Source organism: Callithrix jacchus, chromosome 7, assembly GCF_049354715.1.
Source record: "Callithrix jacchus isolate 240 chromosome 7, calJac240_pri, whole genome shotgun sequence".
NCBI lineage: Eukaryota > Metazoa > Chordata > Mammalia > Primates > Cebidae > Callithrix > Callithrix jacchus.
This window is the reverse complement of record NC_133508.1, coordinates 12,963,522-12,986,475: the sequence shown is the minus strand read 5'-3', so window position 1 is coordinate 12,986,475 and position 22,954 is coordinate 12,963,522. Positions and strand designations below refer to the sequence as shown.

The 22,954-nt window shown below is 42.1% G+C and overlaps 1 protein-coding gene across 12 annotated transcripts in view; it reads right to left on the bottom strand.

Annotated features, from left to right (window-relative positions):
* Positions 1–22,954, bottom strand: part of LOC128928299 (uncharacterized) — a 204,857-nt gene that overhangs the window by 169,723 nt on the left and 12,180 nt on the right. For 11 of the 12 annotated variants that reach the window (XR_013519514.1, XM_078329467.1, XM_078329463.1 and 8 more), the window contains exon 2: positions 19,279–19,554. Coding sequence is in view for 1 of the 12 variants with exons in the window: in XM_078329471.1 (XP_078185597.1) it covers positions 19,541–19,554 (14 nt within the window). In the remaining 11 variants the exon portion in view is untranslated. Of the gene's footprint in view, positions 1–5,642; positions 17,957–19,278; positions 19,555–22,954 lie in introns of those variants that run through there. The other variant, XM_078329471.1, reaches the window with a different exon arrangement.

The following is a 22,954-nucleotide window of genomic DNA, read 5'->3' as shown; positions in this document are numbered from 1 at the left end:
AACTGTGATGTCAGACACTTTAGAAATTGTGTATATTGGAGCTGGGTGTTGCTGCAGACATATGGGCAGCTAGTTGTGAAGGTTTGAGACCAAGTGATGTACTTGCAAGCACAGCTAGTTTAAAACTGCACTAATAATAGTTCTGACTGGTAACAGGTGCCATTCTGTCCCAAGCACTGTGTTAAGCACTATAAATGCATTGTCACAGTCATCTCTCCAATAATCTTATGGAAGATGGCTCTGTTCTCCCTTTTTTACCAAGAATTGGAGTGATGTTACTTCCCTAAGTTTTCATAGGCAGAAGCAGTGCTACAAACAAATATACTTGTTTATGTGAATTGAATCATTTGGTAGAAACAAGAGATTCAGTCGCTCATTAGAGCACAGAATTTGAGAGAGAATACAAGACAAAAGAGTCTTGTTGTTATTTGCCAATGTCAAAGCACTATCACCCAGTCTTTTCATACAAACCACTCAACAGTATATACATGTGAGCTTTACTTGTGGGCAGCATACTGGGAGTTCAAACCACTTCTTGATGTGGCTATCATTCCTTAGCAATGGGTCTCTCCTGCTTCCAGTTATGGTCAGTGATGATGTGATGGAATCCCCACAGGGCATGGCATCACAAAGCCTGAGTTTGCATCCAGGTAATAAACGTGCCCAGGGAACTTAGGGAAAGTAACTAACTTTTCTGATGCTGTATCCTCTTCTGTAAAATGGGGCAAATGCTATTTACTTTAGAGGACTCATGACCTTCAGTGATTATTACTAGAGTTAGTATGTTACATGATCTCCCTAGCAAGAGCAGCAGAGCTGGTAAGTGGTAGAACCAGGGTACAAATTCAGGACTAAAGCTCCCCCTTTTCATCCATCCCTATTTACCTCTCAAAAGCAGCCAGATATGCTTGGAACAGGGATAAGCAATGCCTTCATGGAGTCACACCTCCAGTTATCTACCAGCCCAGTGACTTCCTTTATGACATTTCAACCCTGACATCTCAAAGTCTCCAGAAAGCAATTCCAGCAGAGACATTATTGATTCACTGTATCCTCTATGACATTATCTCATATTGTGGACTTTCTGGGTTGCCCAGAAAACTTCTGTCAGCAAAGACAGATTCAATCAAACATGAAAACTGAGGATGAAAATGGGCAAACAAAATAGTACTTTTGAAAATTACTTTCCCATACTGTGCAAATATAAGGTGTGGTCCTTAGAGGGAAATAACTCTTTATCCTTTCCCCTAGAGAAATTCCCAGACTCAAGCAGTATTTAGTTTTTAGTTATTATTTAAAAAAAAACTGCAAGCAATGCATGAATCATCAGAGCATTTGCTTTCTGCAGGGTCATTTTTCCTGTTTTTCCTCTTTCCATTGGCACTGAGGCCTTTTGAAGACTAACAGTTCCCTGACGAATTAGTTCACCCCTTCATGCCCAACCGGAAGTCTTTTAGAAAGTAAGTAAACCTCTTTTAGTACCTTGAGAAAATACAGCTGACATGAAGACATCTCAAAATCATAGAAAACTCGCTCCACACTTTTTTTTTTTTTTTTTTTGAGACGGAGTTTCACTTTTGTTATCCAGGCTGGAGTGCAATGGCGTGATCTCAGCTCACAGCAACCTCCGCCTCCTGGGTTTAAGCAATTCTCCTGCCTCAGCCTCCCAAGTAGCTGGGACTACAGGCTGCGCCACCATACCCAGCTAATTTTCATATTTTTAGTAGAGACAGGATTTCACCATGTTGACTAGGATGGTCTCAATCTCTTGACCTCATGATCCACCCACCTCGCCCTCCCAAAGTGCTGAGATTATAGGCATGAGCCACTGTGCCCGGCTGCTTCACACTTTTATGTCTGGCTTTTGATCACAGGGTCACCCTCAAAATCTCAGAAGCAAACAAAGTGTATACTTCTGCACACATGCACACAAGATATGTACCCTCAGTGTGATGACAAATTCCTATCCTACCCTTTGCTTCCTATTAAAGCAAGTTCTGTCACTAACAGCAGGGGGACAAATGTTACAAACAGAAGGCAAAGGGTTGGAGGGGATATTTACCTATGGTCATGGTACCAAAGCCTCATCAACAAAGCAAAAGCAAAGTTCAGAATGGACTGAAGTGTTATTGATATAAGAGAATGACTTTTAAACACTGGAACTTCCCCCACTCTTCCATTGCTAATGTGATCTTGCCTCTGGAAGTACTGATCTCCACATTCTTAGGCAAAAGTTGTAAAAGAGACTGGATAAAAAAGATGTGGCACATATACACTATAGAATACTATGCAGCCATAAAAAAGGATGAGTTTGTGTCCTTTGCAGGGGCCTGGATGAAGCTGGAAACCATCATTCTCAGCAAACTAACACAAGAACAGAAAATCAAACACCACATGTTCTCACTCATAAGTGGGAGTTGAACAATGAGAACACATGGACACCAGGAGGGGAACATCACTTATCCGGGCCTGTCAGGAGGTATGGGGCTAGGGGAGGGTTAGCATTAGGAGACATAGTTAATGTAAATGACAGGGTGATGGATGCAGCAAACCACCATTGCACACATATACCTATGTAACAGACCTGCACGTTCTGCACGTGTACCCCAGAACTTAAAGTATAATAAAAATAAATTATAAAAATGCCATTTGTAGGTACATTTTCAGAGAAAATGGAAATGTTCATTTCCAGGGTGAATTCTCCGGAAATTTTCCAACATATGTCTTGTTCCTGTAGAAGAAAACCAAGGAGACAATTCAAGATGGCCGACCACTAACAGCTCAGGATTGTAGCTCCCAGTGAAAGCTCAGAGAACGAGACGACGCCACATCTTTAGACGAATTTTTGTCACTCACCGATTAGCCGATTCCCAGGGGAGGAGCCCCACGGGTCGCCAGTGTGACTCTTGTGGCCGCCGCAGCGGTTTTGCCGGCGTCTCGGCGCAGCAGCTCTTCACGCAGAGCCAACGGGACTGCTTCCCCTACTGACCAGAGTTTGGAGCTCAGGGAAGTCAGAGCCGCTTGTTGCGGACTCGAGAGGGAAGCCAGACCAGAGATTCCTGGGCAGAAGAGCACCATCAGTCTTACTGCTGCTATTTAGGCTGCCACAGTGGGTGGCTTGGATCCCAGCACTGGGAATCAGTAAGTCGGACGTTGACTCAGAAAACTAATTAGAAAGGCGGTTCATCTATAATGAAGGGAAGAAAACAGCCTAAGAAGGCCGAGTATACTCAAAATCAGAACCCATCAGCAACGGAACAAGCCCTGATGGAAAAGGACTCATCAGCAACCGAACAAGCCCAGATGGAAAAGGACTCATCAGTAACAGAACAAGCCCTGATGGAAAAGGACTGTGTTCCATTATCTGAAGTAGGCTTTAAAAGGTGGATGATAAGAAACTTCTGGGAGTTAAAGGAACTTGTTCTAACCCAATGTAAAGAAACTAAGAACTTGGAAAAAAGGTTCGATGAAATGTTGAAAAGAATAGACAATATAGAGAGGAATACAAATGAACTTATGGAGTTGAAAAATACAACATGAGAACTCAGTGAAATATGTACAAGCTTAAACAGCCGAATGGATCAAGCAGAAGAAAGGGTATTAGAGGTCGAAGACCAACTTAATGAAACAAAACGACAAGACAAGAATAGAGAAAAAAGGATAAAAAGGAATGAGCAAAGTCTCCAAGAAATATGGGACTATGTGAAAAGACCTAATATACGCTTGATTGGTGTACCTGAATGTGACGGAGAGAATGAAGTCAAGCTGGAAAATACTCTCCAGGACATTATCCAGGAAAATTTTCCTAATTTAGCAAAGCAGAACACTATTCAACCCCAGGCAATACAGAGAACACCACAAAGATATTCCTCAAGAAGACCAACCCCAAGGCACATAATCGTTAGATTCACCAAGATCGAAACGAAGGAGAAAATATTAAGGGCAGCCAGAGAGAAAGATCAAGTTACCCATAAAGGTAAGCCTATTAGGCTTACAGCAGATCTCTCAACGGAAACCCTACAAGCTAGAAGAGAGTGGGGGCCAATATTCAATATACTTAAAGAACAAAACTTTCAGCCCAGAATTTCATATCCTGCCAATTTAAGCTTTACATTTGAAGGAAAAATAAAATCTTTTAGGAACAAGCAAGTACTCAGAGATTTTATTACCACCAGGCCTGCTTTACAAGAACTTCTAAAAGAAGCATTATACACAGAAAGGAACAACCAGTATGATCCTTTCTAAAAATACACCAAAAAGTAAAGAGCATTAACATAAAGAAGAATTTTTATCAACAAAAGGACAAAATAGCCAGTTAATATCAAATGGCAGCAACCCTAAAGTTAAATCAACCAAATCTCCCAATCAAAAGATACAGACAAAATCCAACGGTATATCCAAAGATATGCATAGACTCAAAATAAAGGGTTGGAAAAAAAAAAAACGTACCAACCAAATGGAGAGCAAAAATAAATAAATAAAAAGCAGGAGTTGCAATTTTCACATTTGACAAAATAGATTTCAAAGCTATAAGGATACAAGGGTAAAAGGATTAATGTAACAATAAGAGATCTTAACACCCAGATACATAAGACACATAGTGAGATTTAGATTCAACGAGACAACAAATTGATAACGATATCCAGGATTTGAACTCAGAGCCAGAACAAATAAACACAATAGAGGTCTCCATTTTAAACACATAAAATATGCATTAACCACTTTAAACACTCAAAATATTGATCGGCCATTATTGAAACCCATTTTAGGAATGAAGTAATATTCCTTTTTCCCTCTTTTTCTTTTTTTCCCCTTCTTTTTCTCTTTTTCCCTAAAAAAAATAAATAAATAAAAAATAAAATAAAATAGTCAAACTGATTTTAACATTTATACAGAAGTGCAAATTTCTGAGGAGAGCCAAGAGTAGGGGATTTACATGACTACAGTTTTAATTTATAGGAGCTAAAACTGTAAAACTTTCACAAGGAAACATAGTTGTAAATATTTATGGTCTTAGATTAGAAAATAATTTTTGACTATTAATATAATACTAATAGCTTAAACAGTGAAAGAAAAAGACAAGTTAAAAAATTTTGTGCATTAAAGGACACTATTAAGAAAGTGAAAAACAACCCAAAGAATGGAAGAAAATGTTTGTAAATTATATATCTGATAAGGGCCTCGTATCTAGAGTATATAAAGAAATCTAACAACTCAGCAGTAAAAAGACAACCCAATTAAAAATGAGTGAAGGACTTGAATACACATTTCTCCAAGGAAGATATACAAATAGCCAATGAATACATGAAAATATATTCAACATGATTATTAGCTTAAAAAAATACAAATCAAAACCACAGTGAGATATCACTTCACACCTACTAGGACGGTTATCATAATTTTTAAAAGTAAAAACAAGTAAGGGTGAGGATGTGGAGAAATTGAAACCCTCATATATTACTGGTATGAATGAAAAGTGTTTTTCACTTTGGAAAACAGTCTGGCAGTTACTCAAAATCTTAAACATAGATTTACCGTATGTCCCAGCAATTCTACTTCTAGGCAAAAAAAAAAAAAAAAAAAAAAAAAGAAGAAAACCAAGGAAGGCAAACATAAAACTTGCTTCTACACATGGTTTCTACTTTCTCTCAAGTTGGTAATTAATTTCTCCCTCTTGTTTTATTTCTACTTCCCCTCCTTTTTCCTTTATATTTCTTTATATTTTATTTTACTTTCATTTCTGTGGGTACATAGTAGATACATAAATTTATGGGGTACATGAAACATTTTGATACAGGCATGCAATGTGACATACTCTCCTTATTCTTGACTCTTTTCTTTCTACCCTTTTCCATTCTTATCTTTTATAGGGAAAAATTGTAAAATAATTTAAGAAATAAAAACAGGAGTGTTTTTGACGATGGCACGGTAGGAGCAACTAAGGATTGCAGCTCTCAGTGAAGGCGCAGAGGGTGAGTCCAAGCCGCATTTCCAGATGGATCTTTGTTGACCACAGAACGGGGAAATTCCCAGGTGTAGGAAAGACATGCCAGCACAGCCCTTTCGGCAGGCACCGCAGCGCAGCAGCACTCCACACAAAATGCACTGGTCTGGGTGCCCTGTTAAACTGGCAATCTAAGATTTGGGAGGGCAGATTAGCATATCCATCTGATTAAACGGGACTTGGACAGTGAACCAGACAAGGAGATTCCCGGGAAGTGACATTTGAGCCAGTGCAGGTCGCTGCACAAGAAATCACACAGATCCCGGTGCCCTAACAGCAGGCAACTGAAAAACCTGGGAGAGAGTCAACCGTTCAACTTTAAAAAAAAAAGAAAAAGGGCTCTGAGGCAGGGAGCCAGGTAATCAGGCTCGGCGGGTCCCACCCCCACAGGGACAAACAAAACAGCGATTCAAAACGCTCGGGGTTGAGAGTTTCACTGCAGGCACAGCTGAATCCAGTATGGTGCAGCTTGATGGGGAGGGGCGTCTGCTATTACCGAGGCATTCTGCCCCTACTGAGGCACACTCCCATTGCTGACGCAGCCTGCCATTGCTGAGGCAACCCACCATAACAGAGAGACTCCGCCAACAGGGCAGAGCCCACGACAGCAGGGAGGAGCCCACGGTAGCAGGGCAGAGCCCATGGCAACAGGGCGGACCCTGTGGTAGCAGGGCGGAGACTCGGCAGGCAAATAGTGACTAGACTGCCTCCTAGCTGGGCAGGACGGTGCAACAGATACTCATAAAGAAAGCCCTAACTCACCGAGACAGAGCATCTGAGGGAAAAAAGGGATTTTATAAGTTCAGCTGCAGCAGACTTAAACACACCTGCCTAACAGCCCTGAATGAACAATGGAGCTCACAGCTCAGCACTTAAGCTCCTATAAAGTACAGACCGTCTCCTCAAGCAGCTCCCTGACCCCTGTATATCCAAAGAGTCACCTCAAAAAGGACTGATCAGACTGACATTTGGCAGGCGTCATTCTAGGACAAAGATAGCAGAAGAAGAAACTGGTAGCATCCCTCACTGTTCTGCAGCTGCTACAGGTGTACCCAAGACAAGCAGGGCCTGGAGTGGACCTCAGCAGTTGTACAGCAGAGGGGCTAGACTGTTAGGAAAAAAACTAAGTAACAGAAATACTTCATCATCAACAATCTGGGCATCCACTCAGAGACCCAATCGAAAAGTCAGCAACTACTCAGATGACAAGTGGATAAATCCACAAAGATGGGAAGAAACCAGCACAAAAAGGAGGAAAACACCCAAAACCAGAACATCTCACCTCCTACAAAGGACCAAAACTCCTCACCAGCAAGGGAACAAAGCTGGAAGATGAACAACTGTGATGAAATGACGGAATTAGACTTGAGAAGGTGTGTAATGAGAAACTTCTGTGAGCTAAAAGAACATGTTCTAAATCAATGCAAAGAAACTAAGAACCTTGAAAAAAGATTTGAAAAAAGATTCGAGGAAATGATAACAAGAATGGACAACTTAGAGAGGAATATGAATGAATTGAAAGAGCTGAAAAACACAACATGAGAACTTCACGAAGCATGCATAAGTTTCAATACCAAATTGACCAAGCAGAAGAAAGAATATCAGAAGTCGAAGATCAACTCAACAAAATAGAAAAGAAACCAAGATTAGAGAAAAAAACGCAAACAGGAATGAACAAAGTCTCCAAGACTGTGGGACTACATGAAGAGACCTAACCTATGTTTGATAGGTGTACCAGAATGTGACGAAGTGAATGAATCCAAGCTGGAAAATACTCTTCAGGATATTATCCAGGAAAACTTCCCCAACCTAGCAAGGCAGGCCAATATTCAAGTCCAGGAAATACAGAGAACACCACAAAGATATTCCTCAAGAAGAGCAACCCCAAGGCACATAATCGTCAGATTCACCAGGGTTGAAATGAAGGAGAAAATGCTAAGGGCAGCCAGAGAGAAAGGTCGGGTTACCCACAAAGGGAAGCCCATCAGACTCACAGCAGATCTCTCGGCAGAAACTCTACAAGCCAGAAGAGAGTGGGGGCCAATATTCAACATCCTTAAAGAAAAAAACTTTCAACCCAGAATTTCATATCCAGCCAAAGTAAGCTTCATAAGTGAAGGAAAAATAAAATCCTTTGTAAGCAAGCAAGTTCTCAGAGATTTTGTCACCACCAGACCTGCTTTACAAGAGCTCCTGAAAGAGGCACTACACATGGAAGAAAACAACCAGTACCAGCCATTCCAAAAACATACCAAATGCTAAAGAGCATCAACAAAATGAAGAATCTGCATCAACTAATGGGCAAAACACCGAGATAGCATCAAAGTGGCAGGATCAAATTCATACATAACAATATTAACCCTAAATGTAAATGGGCTAAATGCACCAATCAAAAGACACAGACTGGCAAATTGGATAAAAAGCCAAAACCCATCGGTGTGCTGTATCCAGGAAACCCATCTCACAGGCAAGGATACACAAAGGCCCAAAATAAAAGGGATGGAGGAAGATTTACCAAGCAAATGGAGAGCAAAAAAAAGCAGGAGTTGCAATCCTCATCTCTGACAAAATAGACTTTAAAGCAACAAACATCAAAATAGACAAAGAAGGACATTACATAATGGTAAAAGGATCGATGCAACAAGAAGAGCTAACAATCCTGAATATATACGGACCCAATAAAGTAGCACCCACATACATAAAACAAGTTCCTAATGACTTACAAAGAGACTTAGACTCCCACACAATAATAGTGGGAGACTTTAACACTCCACTGTCAATATTAGACAGATCAACCAGACAGAAAATTAAAAAGGATATCCAGGACTTGAACTCAGACCTGGAACAAGCAAACCTGAGAGACATTTGCAGAACTCTCCACCCCAAATCCACAGAATATACATTCTTCTCAGCACCACATCACACCTACTCTAAAACTGACCACATAATTGGAAGTAAATCACTCCTCAGCAAATGCAAAATAATGGAAATCATAACAAACAGTCTCTCAGACCACAGTGCAATCAAGTTAGAACTCAGAATTCAGAAACTAACTCAGAACTGCACAGCTTCATGGAGACTGAACAACTGGCTCTTGAATGTTGACTGGATAAACAATGAAATGAAGGCAGAAATAAAGTTCTTTGAACCAATGAGAACGAAGACACAACATGCCAGAATCTCTGGGACACATTTAAAGTGATCTCTAGAGAAAATATATAGCAATAAGTGCCCACATGAGAAGAGTGGAGAGATCCAAAATTGACACCCTATCATCAAAATTGAAAGAGCTAGAGGAGCAAAATCAAAAAAACTCAAAACCCAGCAGAAGACAAAAAATAACTAAGATCAGAGCAGAACTGAAGAAGATAGAGACATGAAAAACCCTTCAGAAAAATCAATAAATCCAGGAGCTGGTTTTTCAAAAAGATCAACAAAATAGACCATTAGCCAGATTAATTAAAAAAAGAGAGACAGAATAACCAAATAGATGCAATAAAAAATGAAAAAGGGGAAATCACCACAGATTCCACAGAAATTCAAACCATCATCAGAGAATATTACAAACAACTCTATGCACATAAACTAGTAAACCTGGGAGAAATGGATAAATTCCTGGACACTTGCGTCCTCCCAAGCCTAAACCAGGAAGAAGTCGAAACCATGAATAGACCAATAACAAGATCTGAAGTTGAGGCAGCAATTAAGAGCCTACCACACAAAAAAAGCCCAGGTCCAGATGGGTTCACAGCCAAATTCTACCAGACACACAAAGAGGAACTGTTACCATTCCTTCTGAAACGATTTTAAATAATCCAAAAAAGAGGGAATTCTTCTTAAATCATTTTATGAGACCAATATCATCCTGATACCAAAACCCGGCAGAGACTCAACAAGGAAAGAAAACTTCAGGCCAATATCCATGATGAACATAGATGCAAAAATCTTCAATAAAATACTGGCAAGCTGTTTGGAAGAGCACAACAAAAAGCTTATTCACCATGATCAAGTAGGATTCATCCCGGGGATGCAAGGCTGGGTCAACACACGCAAGTCTATAAACATAATTCACCACATAAACAGAACCAAAAACAAAAACCACATGATATCTCAATTCATGCAGAGAAGGCCTTTGACAAAATTCAACAGCTCTTTATGCTAAAAACCCTCAATAAACTTGGTATTGACGGAACATATCTCAAAATAATACAAGCTATTTACAAACCAACCAACAGCCAATATCATACTGAATGGGCAAAAACTGGAAGCATTCCCTTTGAAATCTGGCACTAAACAAGGATGCCCTCTCTCACCACTCCTATTCAATATAGTACTGGAAGTTCTAGCCAGAGCAATCAGGCAAGAAATAGAATAAAGGGTATTCAAATAGGAAAGGTGGAAGCCAAATTGTCTCTATTTGCAGACGACATGATAGTATACCTAGAAGACCCCATCATCTCAGCCCAAAATCTCCTGAAACTGATAAGCAACTTCAGCAAAGTCTCAGGATACAAAATCAATGTGCACAAATCACAAGCATTCCTATACACCAATAACAGACTTAAAGAGAGCCAAATCAAGAACGAACTGCCATTCACAATTGCTACAAAGAGAATAAAATACCTAGGAATACAACTAACAAGAAATGTAAGGGACCTCTTCAAGGAGAACTACAAACCACTGCTCAATGAAATAAGAGAGGACACAAACAGATGGAGAAACATTCCATGTTCATGGTTAGGAAGAATCAATATTGTGAAAATGGCCATACTTCCCAGAGTAATCTACAGATTCAATGCATCCCCATCAAGCTACCAATGACCTTCTTCACAGAACTGGAAATACCACCTTAAACTTCATTTAAAACCAAAAAAGAGGCTGCATAGCCAAGTCAATTCTAAGTAAAAAGAACACAGCAGGAGGCATCACACCACCGGACTTCAAACTATACTACAAAGCTATAGTAATCAAAACAGCATGGTACTGGTACCAAAACAGAGATATAGACCAATGGAACAGAACAGAGGCATCGGAGGCAACACAACATATCTACAACCATACAATCTTTGATAAACCTGACAAAAACAAGCAATGGGGAAAGAATTCCCTGTTTAATAAATGGTGTTGGGAAAACTGGCTAGCTAGATGCAGAAAGTAGAAACTGGACCCCTTCCTGATACCTTACACTAAAATTAACTCCAGATGGATTAAAGGCTTAAACATAAGACCTGGCACCATAAAAACCCTAGAAGAAAACCTAGGCAAAACCATTCAGGACATAGGAGTAGGCAAGAACTTCATGACCAAAACACCAAAAGCATTGGCAACAAAAGCCAAAATAGACAAATGGCACCTAATCAAATTCCACAGCTTCTACATGGCAAAAGAAACAGTCATTAGAGTGAATCGGCAACCAAAAAAATGAGAAAAAATTTTTGCAGTTTACCCATCTGACAAAGGGCTGATATCCAGAATTTACAAAGAACTCAAACAGATTTACAAGAAAAAAAAGAAGCCCATTCAAAAGTGGGCACAGGATATGAACAGACACTTTACAAAAGAAGACATACATGAAGCCAACAAACATATGAAAAAATGCTCATCATCACTGGTCATAAGAGAAATGCAAATCAAAACTACATTGAGATACCATCTCACACCAATTCGAATGGTGATCATTAAAAAATCTGGAGACAACAGATTTTTTAATGTGGAGAAATAGGAACACTTTTAAACTGCTGTTGGGAGTGTAAATTAGTTCAACCATTGTGGAAGACTGTGTGGTGATTCCTCAGGGACCTAGAAATAGAAATTCCATTTGACCCAGCAATCCCATTACTGGGTATATATCCAAAGGACTATAAATCATTCTACTATAAGGACACATGCACATGAATGTTCATTGCAGCACTGTTTACAATAGCAAAGATCTGGAATCAACCCAAATGCCCATCGATGATAGACTGGACAGGGAAAATGTGGCACATATACACCATGGAATATTATGCAACAATCAAAAACGATGAGTTTGTGTCCTTTGTAGGGACATGGATGAACCTAGAGAACATCATTCTCAGCAAACTGACACAAGAACAGAAAATGAAATACTGCATGTTCTCACTCGTAGGTGGGTGTTGAACAATGAGAAAACATGGACACAGGGAGGGGAGCACTGCACACTGGGGTCTATTGGGGGGAATAGGAAAGGGACAGTGGGGGGTGGGGAGCTGGGGAGAGATAGCATGGGGAGAAATGCCAGATATAGCTGAAGGGGAGGAAGGCAGCAAATCACACCGCCACGTGTGTACCTGTACCACTATCCTGCATGTTCTTTACATGTACCCCAAAACCTAAAATGCAATTTAAAAAAACAGTCTGTTAACCACAATAAATCATTTGGATGACCCCACAAAAATCACAAAATTACAAAATAGAGAAACAGTTGAACACACACTTCACGAATAAAACATGCAAGTGGAAAACAAGCACATTAAAGATGAACAATATCATTATCATTATCACTATGGCCATCTAAACTGAAACTACAATAAAATACTCCTTCACACACACTAGAAAGGCTAAGATCCAAGGAACGTGAAAGGACAAGTGTTGGCAAGGTCAGAGAGAAATTACAACCCTTAAATACTTTATGTGGAATATAAGATGGTACAGCCTATTTTTAACATATTTTGCTATCTGTTAAAAAACTTAAAAATAGGCCAGGCACGGTAGCTAACACCTGTAATCCCAGCACATTGGAAGACCAAGACACACGGATCACTTGAGTTCAGGGGTTCAAGACCAGCAAAGACATAGCAAAACCCCGTCGCTTCTAGAAATACAAGATTTAGCCAGATATGGTGCCACACACCTATACTCCCAGCCTCTTGGGAGGCTGAGGCAGGAAGACTGCTTGAGTCCAGAATGTGGACGTTGCAGTAAGCCAAAATCGTACCACAGCACTCCAGCCTGGGTGACAGTGCAACACCCTGCATCAAAAAGGAAAGGCCGGGCATGGTGGCTAATGCCTGCAATCCCGGCACTTTGGGAGTCCAAGGGCGGACAGATCGCTTGAGGTCGGGAGTTCAAGACAAGCTTGGCCAACATGGTGAAATCCTGTCTCTACTAAAAATACAAAAATTACCCAAGCATGGGGGAATGCACCTGTAATCCCAGATATGTGGAAGGCTGAGAGAGAATTGCTTGAACCCAGCAGACAGGCTGCAGTCAGCCAATATCAGGCCACTGCACTCCAGCCTAGCCGACAGACCAAGATCCCATCTCAAAAAAAAAAAAAAAAGAAAGAAAGAAAAACAAAATGCTTGGGAGTGGCAGGGTGCAGTGGCTCACACCTGTAATCCCAACACTTTGCGAGGCCAAGGAGGGTGGATCACCTGAGGTCAGGAGTTTGAGACCAGCCTGACCCACATGGAGAAACCCCATCTCTACTAAACATATAAAAATTGGCCATGCACGGTGGTGCACGCCTGTAATCCCAACTACTTAGAAGGCTGAGGCAGGAGAAGCCCTTGAGCCCAGGAGGTGAAGGTTGCAGTGAGCCGAGACTGCACTACTGCATTCCAGCCAGGACGACAGAGCAAGACTCCATATCAAAAAAATAAATAAAATACAAAAAATTACATGAGCATGGTAGTGCGAGCCCGTAATAGCTACTTGAGAGGCTGAGGCAGGAAAATCGCTTAAACTCCAGAGGCGGAGGTTGCAGTTAGCCAAGATTACACTACTGCGCTCCAGCCAGGGCAGTGGAGCAAGACTCTGCCTCAAAAGACAAAAAGGAAACTGAAAAGACAACCCACAAAAAGGAAGAAAATATTTGTGCATTATATAGGTAACAACAGTCTGTTAACCACAGTGTAAAATTTGGATACCTCAACAACAAAATCACAAAATGGAGAAACGGATGAACACACTTCACCAATAAAACATGCAAATGAACAAGCACATAAAAAGAGGATCAACACTATTATCATAACGAACATCTAAACTGAAACCACATGACATACTCCTTCACACACACTAGAAATGCTATCATCCAAGAAATGTAAAATAACAAGTGTTGGCAAGGTTGGAGAGAAATTACAACCCTTAAATACTTAGTCAAATATAACTTGGTGAAGTCTATTTTTAACATAGTTTGGTATTTTCTAAAAAAGTTAAAAATAGGCCAGGCACAGTAGTTAATATCTGTGATCACAGCATACTAGGAGGCTGAGACAGGTGGATCACTTGAGTCCAGGAGTTCAAAACCAGCCAGGACAACATAGCAGAACCCCATCTCTACTAGAAATACAAAATTTAGCCAGGCATGGTGGTACACACCTTTATTACCAGCTACTTGTGAGGCTGAGGTGGGAGGATTGCTTCCACCCGGAATGTGGAGGTTGCAGTAAGCCAAGATTGCACCACCTCACTCCAGCCTGGACAACAGCACACACCCTGTCTCAAAAAAGAAAGGTTGGGCATGGTGGCTACTGCCTGTAATCTCAGAACTTTGTGAGGCCAGGGGCAGACGGATGACTTGAGGTCAGGAGTTTGAGACCAGCTTGGCCAACATGCCAAAACCCCATCTCTACTAGAAATACAAAAATTACCCAAGCATGGTGGAACACACTTGTAATCCCAGCTACTTGGGAGGCTGAGGAAGGGGAATTGCTTAAACCCAGGAGGCGGATGTTGCAATCAGCTGCTATCAGGCCACTGCACTACAGCCTGGCAGACAGAGCAAGATCCCATCTCAAAAAAAAAAAGGAAAACAAAATACCTGGGAGTGGGAAAGTACAGTGATTCACACCTGTAATCCCAGCATTTTGGGAGGCTGAGACGGGTGGGTCACCTGAGGTCAGGAGTTCAAGACTAGCCTGACGAACATGGACAAACCCTGTCTCTACTAAAAACACAAAAATTAGCAGGGCATCCTGAGGCACGCCTGTAATCCCAATTACTCAGGAGGCCAAGGCAGGAGAATCCCTTGAACCTGGGAGGTGGAGGTTGCAGTGAGCTGAGATTGCACTGGGTGACAAACCAAGACTCCACCTCAAAAAAAAATGGGCTGGGCATGGTGGCACGTGCCTGTAGTCTCAGCTACTCGGGAGACTAAGGCAGGAGAACTGCTTGAACCCTAGAGGTGAATTGCAGTGAGGCGAGATTGTGCCACAGCACTCCAGCCTGGGCAACAGAAAAAGACTGCGTTTCAAAAAATAAAATAAAATAAAGTGACCAAAAAAAACCCACATAACAGAAGAAAATATTTGTGCATTATATATCTAACAATAGTCTGTTAACCATGATGTATATTTTGGATAACTCAACAACAAAAACCACAAAAATAAAAAATGGAGAAACAGTTGAACACACACTTCGCCAATAAAACATACAGATGGAAAACAAACACATAAAAAGATGATCAATAGCATTATCATTATGGCCATCTAAACTGAAATCACAATGACACACTCCTTCACACACTAGAAAGGCTATGATTTAAGAAATATAAAATAAGTGTCAGCAAGGTCAGAGCAAAATCACAACCTTTAAGTACTGTATGTGGAACACAAAATGGTGCAGCTTACTTTTAAGATAGTTTGCTATTCCCTCAAAAAGTTAAAAATAGGCTGGGCCTGCTAGCTACCGCCTGTAATCCTAGCACATTCAGAGGTCAAGAGAAGTGGATCATGTGGTCAGGAGTCTGAGACAAACATAGCCAACATAGTGAAACCCCACCTCTACCAAAAATACAAAAATTAGCTGGGTGTGGCAGCAGGTGCCTATAGTCCCAGCTACTCAGGAGACTGAGGCATGAAAATTAATTGAACTCAGGAGGTGGAGGCTATGGTGAGCAGAGATTGTGCCAGTGCACTCCAGCCTCAGCAACACAGGGAGATGCCATCTCCAAAAAAAAAAAAAAAAAAAAAAAAAAACTGATGGTCATCTCAGATGATATAGTAAATAATAGATTATTTCCTTGACTTTAGAAAAAAATCACATTATTAACTCTTCTACTTTTAGATTACATAACTGCTATGGCTTTAAGAACTCATCTAGACAAAGCCTTAACAAACCTAAGGTAGTCACTGGGTGAATGGGCTGGCAGCACACACATAAAATCCCCACCGAGACACCCAGGAGCCCATGTCCCCCTGAGTGGGACTGCAGGCAGGTGTAGCAGACTAGATGGGAGAGAGCAGCTGGCAGGAGCACTCAGGGTCTGGAGGCCATGGTTCTAAGGCCATTGAGAAACCACTGGCAAAGGTAAATACAGAACTTGACAGGATGAAATTTGTGATTGTAAATAAGTATTCTGCCATTATCAAGTGAGATCGCCAGTGGTGGTGGGATGGATGAAAGGTCCTCCAGGTGGGCTGCACTGAGGAGAATGTGGCACCAGTCCAGGGTATTCCTACTGGAAATGCGGGGTCTGCATCTGTTCAGGATGAAAGGCTGGGTAGACCCAGTGTGGAGTCATCTCTGCTCTTTATATCTGTCAAGGCTGTGAAAACTGAGAGAGCATGGTGTAATTATGCCCAGCACTCTGGGAAGCCGAGGTGGGTGGACCACCTGAGGTCAGGAGTTTGAGACCGGCCTGGCCCACATGGTAAAATCCCGTCTCTACTAAAAATACAAAAAATTAGCCAGGCGTGGTGGTGGATGCCTATGATTCCAGCTACTTGGGAGGCTGAGGTAGGAGAATCTCTTGAACCTGAGAGGCGGAGGCTGCAGTGAGCAGACATTGTGCCACTGCGCTCCAGCCTGTGCAAAAAGAGCAAAACTCCATCTAAATAAAAATGAGAGTGTAAGGAACAATTCCCAAAAAGTAAAACTGGACCCACATGAAAAGAGACATTTTTCTGCCAAATGGGATGGGCAGTGAAGTAGGTCTGTGGACTGGACTTTCACACAGAAATCATGCATTTTCAGCTGGGCACAGTGCTCATGCCTGTAATTCTAGCACTGTGGGAGGCCGAGGCGGGTCACAAGATCAAAAGATCAAGACCATCCTGGTCAACATGGAGAAACCCTGTCTCCACCAAAAATAGAAAAAATTAGCTGTGCATGGTGGTGCCTGAAATCCCACTACTCAGGAGGCTGAGATGGGAGAATCCCTTGAACCCAGGAGGTGGAGACTGCAGTGAGCTGACATCACACCACTACAATCCAGCCTGGCAACAGATCAGCACTCCATCTCCAAAAAAAAAAGGAAATGAAAGAGGAGCCGTGTATTTTCTGATTTGAAGGTTACGTAGAGGTCACCTGGAGGAGTGTTTCTACTTTTGGTGAAATACACTGGGGTGTTTTCTGTTAAGCTGCACATCTTGCATGGCAATAACTGCTGGGGAATCGGAGCGAAAGGAAAAGGCATACTAACTGCAAGTCCAAGTTTCCCAGAAGGATGACATTACTGGGAAGTCAACTACTTTTTAAACGACCCTATCAATACCACATAAGAAAGGCAAAAACAACAATATCATACTTCGTAACAGACGCCAAATCCAGCCCAAACCCAGCCCAGCATAGGCTATGAACCCAGCACCTCAGCAAGAGAAGGGTCCCATCCTTGGTGCTGCAGATGCTCCAAAGGCCACGTCCACATCCCAAGTGATATTTGTGTTACAAGGGACACATGCGTATTCCAGGGGTTATATACGTGTGATGGTTGTTGCGTTAGTCTGACAGTGTTAGGGGAGTTCTGGGTGATATGTGCTCCCTGAGGGACACATGCGTGTTCTAGGGGTTGTGTGACAGGGGTTGCATTAGTCTTATGGTGTTATAGTAGTTCTCGCCATTACGTGTTCTGAGGGACATACACGTGTTCCAGGGATTATATGAGTGTGACGGGTGTTGGGTTAGTCTGAAAACGTCACCTGTGTGCTCCAAGTTATAAAAGAGCTCTGAGTCTGATGGTGTCACAGTTGTTCCGGGTGATATGTGTGTGTTCTGAAAGACAAATGCATGGTCCAGGGGTTATACGGGTGTGACATATGTTGGGTAAATCTGACAGTATCATTTTTACATTCCAGGTGATATGTGCGCTCTGACAGTGTCACCGGCATTCTGGGTATACGTGCGTGCTCTCAGGGACACATGCATGTTCCGGGGGATTATATGAGTGTTACAGGTGTTGGAATAGCTGGTCTCACTTCATTCAAGGTGATATGTGCACACTGAGTCTGACATCACGGCTTTCTGGGTACTACGTGTGTGCTCTGAAGAACACATGCATGTTCTAGGGGGTATATGAATGTGCCGGGTGCTGCCTTAGTCTAACTGTGTCACAGGCGTTCTGGGTGTTATGTGCCCACTCACAGAAGTTCCGGGCGTTCTGGGTGTTATGTGCCCACTCACAGAAGTTCCGGGCGTTCTGGGTGTTATGTGCCCACTCACAGAAGTTCCGGGCGTTCTGGGTGTTATGTGCCCACTCACAGAAGTTCCGGGCGTTCTGGGTGTTATGTGCCCACTCACAGAAGTTCCGGGCGTTCTGGGTGTTATGTGCCCACTCACAGAAGTTCCGGGCGTTCTGGGTGTTATGTGCCCACTCACAGAAGTTCCGGGCGTTCTGGGTGTTATGTGCCCACTCACAGAAGTTCCGGGCGTTCTGGGTGTTATGTGCCCACTCACAGAAGTTCCGGGCGTTCTGGGTGTTATGTGCCCACTCACAGAAGTTCCGGGCGTTCTGGGTGTTATGTGCCCACTCACAGAAGTTCCGGGCGTTCTGGGTGTTATGTGCCCACTCACAGAAGTTCCGGGCGTTCTGGGTGTTATGTGCCCACTCACAGAAGTTCCGGGCGTTCTGGGTGTTATGTGCCCACTCACAGAAGTTCCGGGCGTTCTGGGTGTTATGTGCCCACTCACAGAAGTTCCGGGCGTTCTGGGTGTTATGTGCCCACTCACAGAAGTTCCGGGCGTTCTGGGCGCTGTAAGAGATACATCCGTGTCCCGGGATCAGACCTGCACAGCGACTGCCACCTTCCCATAACGGGTGTGACGTCTGTACAACGGGTGCTAACACCAGCACCACAGACGGAGCAATACTGGTATTACAGGGGGTTATTATCAGTGTGGGGGGTGTTGTAGTTGCTCTCCTGACGCTGCATTTCTCTTCCCAGCCTGCAGCGTGGCCCCGAAGCCTTCTCGCCTTGGGTATAGGGAAAGAACCTCGGCTGCGCTGGGTTCACCGGGGTTTTTGGTTTCTCATTTTCCACACGAAGGATCTCTGCCCCTCAGCAGTCAGGGCGGCAAACAGAAAAGATTTTACTCACCTTGGATGCAGCCTCGAGGTGTCCCAAAGTGAGGGGCAACCCCTGGTCTGTGGTGAGGAGAACCCCGGTCCTGCCCTTGCAGGAGCCTGCGCAGAGGAAATGGGCAGGAGGCTGGGGCCTTGGAATTAGAAAAGCTTGGCTGGCGCGCCCTCTGCTGGCGGCTGGGGGCACTGCAGGCACTTGCTGCTCACGGTGCGGACGATGGAAACGCACCCCCTGGTGGCTGTCCCACTGCACCACTTAAAGTAAGAAGACGAAGTGTTCAGCGACATCGTTCTGGAAATGCAAAAGAACACGAAGCCTACTAGCCCATGTGTTTCTAAAAATAAAGAAGGGACAATTAATTGGAAACTATTGGAAATGAAATGAACATTGATGCACGTTTTACAAGTTATGCAAAAATTCACTCAACATAGTCTTCAAGCTGTAATCTAAACTTACTCTAACCTTTACCGTAACCCTAAGCCTAAACCTCACTAACCCTTTCACCCTAACCCTTCACTGCAATCCTGACCTCTCAACCTAACCCTGTTACTCACCTGATCTCTCCATCTAATCTCTACTATGCAGCTCCCAACCACCAATCTGAACCTCCTATCTTGAAGCCCTTATACCATAATCTTTAATTGGTAAACTCTGAACCGTTCAACCCTTATCTCCTGATTTTGTAACACCCTGACACACTAACTCTAAATACTAACCGCAGTCTATACACAATCTCATCCCGACCTATCCTACTTAGTGCCATGCCACTTCAAGGACTGATCTATAACCTCAGAAATGTACACTAATATAATAACAATCCTCAACAAAATAATAGCAAATTTAAACCAAGAGCATTGTGAAAGGATCAAACATCATGAACATGAGTTTTTATCCCAGTAAATCAATGGTGGTTCCACACACTAATGCCATTTGTGTAACACACAGTATTGTTAGAATGAACAAAAAATACCCCATATTTTCTTAGCTGTTGCAGAAAGGACTTTCAACAAAGCTTGGATTACAGACATATGCCACCATGCCCAGATAATTTTGTCTTTTTAGTAGAGACAGGTTTTCACCATGTTGTCCAGACTGGCCTCAAGCTCCTGACCTCAAGTGATCTATCTGCCTGCCTTGGCCTCCCAAAGTGCTGGGATTACAGGTGTGAGCCACCATGCCTGGCTGAAAAATCCATTTTATATGTACACACTAGCAATGAATAATCTGAAAACAAAATTATAAAAATTTCACTTTAAATAATACCAATAGCAATAATATGCTTAGGAATAAATGTAATCAAAAGGTAAGACTTAGAAGGGGGAAATTATAAGACATTGCTTAAGGAAATTAAAGTCCATATAAATGTAAAAACATGTCATGTTCATAGATTTGAAGACCATATTTGTTAAGTTTGCAAAACTACACAAAGCAAGCTACAGATTCAATGTTATTCCTACAAAAATCCCAAAGGCCTTGGGACAGAAATGGAAAGCTGATCCTAATGTTTACATGGAATTTCAAGGAACCCTGAAAAGCCAAACCAATCCTGAAAGATAACCAAATCTTGAGGTTCACACATCCCAATTTCAAATCTTCTTATTACAAAGCAATAGTAATCAAAACAGCATGATACTGGCACAAGGCCGGGCACGGTGGCTCACGCCTGTAATCCCAGCACTTTGGGAGGCCGAGGCAGGTGGATCACAAGGTCAAGAGATCGAGACCATCCTGGTCAACATGGTGAAACCCCGTCTCTACTACAACTACAAAAAAATTAGCTGGACCTGGTGGCGCGTGCCTGTAATCCCAGCTACTCAGGAGGCTGAGGCAGGAGAATTGCCTGAACCCAGGAGGCAGAGGTTGCGGTGAGCTGAGATCGTGCCATTGCACTCCAGCCTGAGTAACAAGAGTGAAACTCTGGCTCAAAAAAAAAAAAAAAGAATAAACAGAAAGATCAATCGAATTGAATTGGGAGTCCAGTCATAAAACAATACCTCCATGCTCGACTGGTTTTAGACAAGACCCATAACCATTAAATTGGGGGGAAAAGGCTGTCCTCTACAAACGATGTAATGCACTAACTTGCTATCCACATAGAGGAAAATGAAATTGTATCTTATCTATTACCACATAAAAAATTAACTTAAAATGGATAAAAGACCTAAATATGACAAAACTAAAAACTCTATAAGAAAACATACAGTTAAAACTTCATGACCTTGAATGTAGCAGCAATTTCTTAGTTTCTGACACCGAAACCACAAAACACAAAAGGAAAAATAAATCAACTGATTTACTCTAACGTCAAAACTCTTACAACTCAGAAAACATGAAAAAAAAAAAAGGTGGAAAGACAAAATTGTTATAATAGGAAAAACAATTTTTCTTCTACTATACACCCAACATTCAACACAGAACACTTCTGTTAACATATGCATGGGTTTTTTTCCCCAAACAGAACAAATCTTGGGTACCAGCTGGGTGTCAATCCAATTCTGACATTAACTAGAGAAAGCATCAGACCCACAGGCTAAGGGCTCAGTCCTGGGAATGCAGGTCATGCCTCTTGTTGCTTGCAAATTCAATTGACAAACACAAGGATGGAAAAAAGAAAGTAACTTTATGCCAGAGCTTAGCTGAAGGGACATACAGGCTCTTGCCTTAAGGAAAATGCTTCCACTTTAGGGGTAAAAAGCGGGAGATTTAAAAGGGGGACTTCACAGAATGGCATGCAGGGGATGGAGTGAGGAGGTGCAGGGTCCATGGGACTCGCTCTGATGTTTTGTCCATTAGGTGGTCTTGCTAGAACCACCAGGGGCAGAGCTAGGTTGTAAATTGACTGTTGTCTCCTGGCAATGTCCTGGTGGGGGAGAATTAGGAGATGCCTAGTTTATTTCAAGGTTTGGTCCCTGGAACTTCTAAGTAAAGGCAAAGTAAGAAAAGTTTCTATTGTAGGAAGTGTCTGGTGGAGAGACAGTACAGCTTACAATTGCATTCTTAAAGAGCTAAGTAGGAAGTGTAGAAAAAGGAAAACAGTAAAAGTAATTCATTTCTTCTTTAAGAAATATGGGTACTCAGTTACAAGACTGTAACTACTTAAGATGGCAATCAAAAATAGTCATTTCCCAGGTTACCTTCTGTCCAACTTGGCTACACATTGGAGGCTCCCACAATATCCGTATTGGGTTCAGCAATTTACTACAGCACATCCAGAACCCACAAAAGCAGTGTACTTACTATTGCTGACATCATCAAGGATATTCTAAAGGCTACAAATGAACAGACTTTCATTTGTAAGAAAAGATCTGCACATTAGATATTTCAAAAGTGTCTGTTGTCCAGAATGTATAAATAACTTTTACAACTCAACAAAGACAACCCAATCTAAAAACTGACAAAGGACTTTAATACACACTGCACCAACAAGCACCTGAAAAGATGGTTAACATCATTAGTCATAATTAAAACCAGAAAAAGATGCCCTTAACTCACAATAGAATAGTTATACTAAAAAATGTGTTGACAAAGATGTGCAGAAACTTGAACCCTTAAACACTGCTTGTGACAATACAAATTGGTGCAGCCTATGTGTAAAACAATTTGGTGTTTCTTCAAGCAGTTACAAATAGATTTACCAAATGACTCAATGATTCCATTCCTAGGTATATATCCCGAAGACCTGAAGACAGGT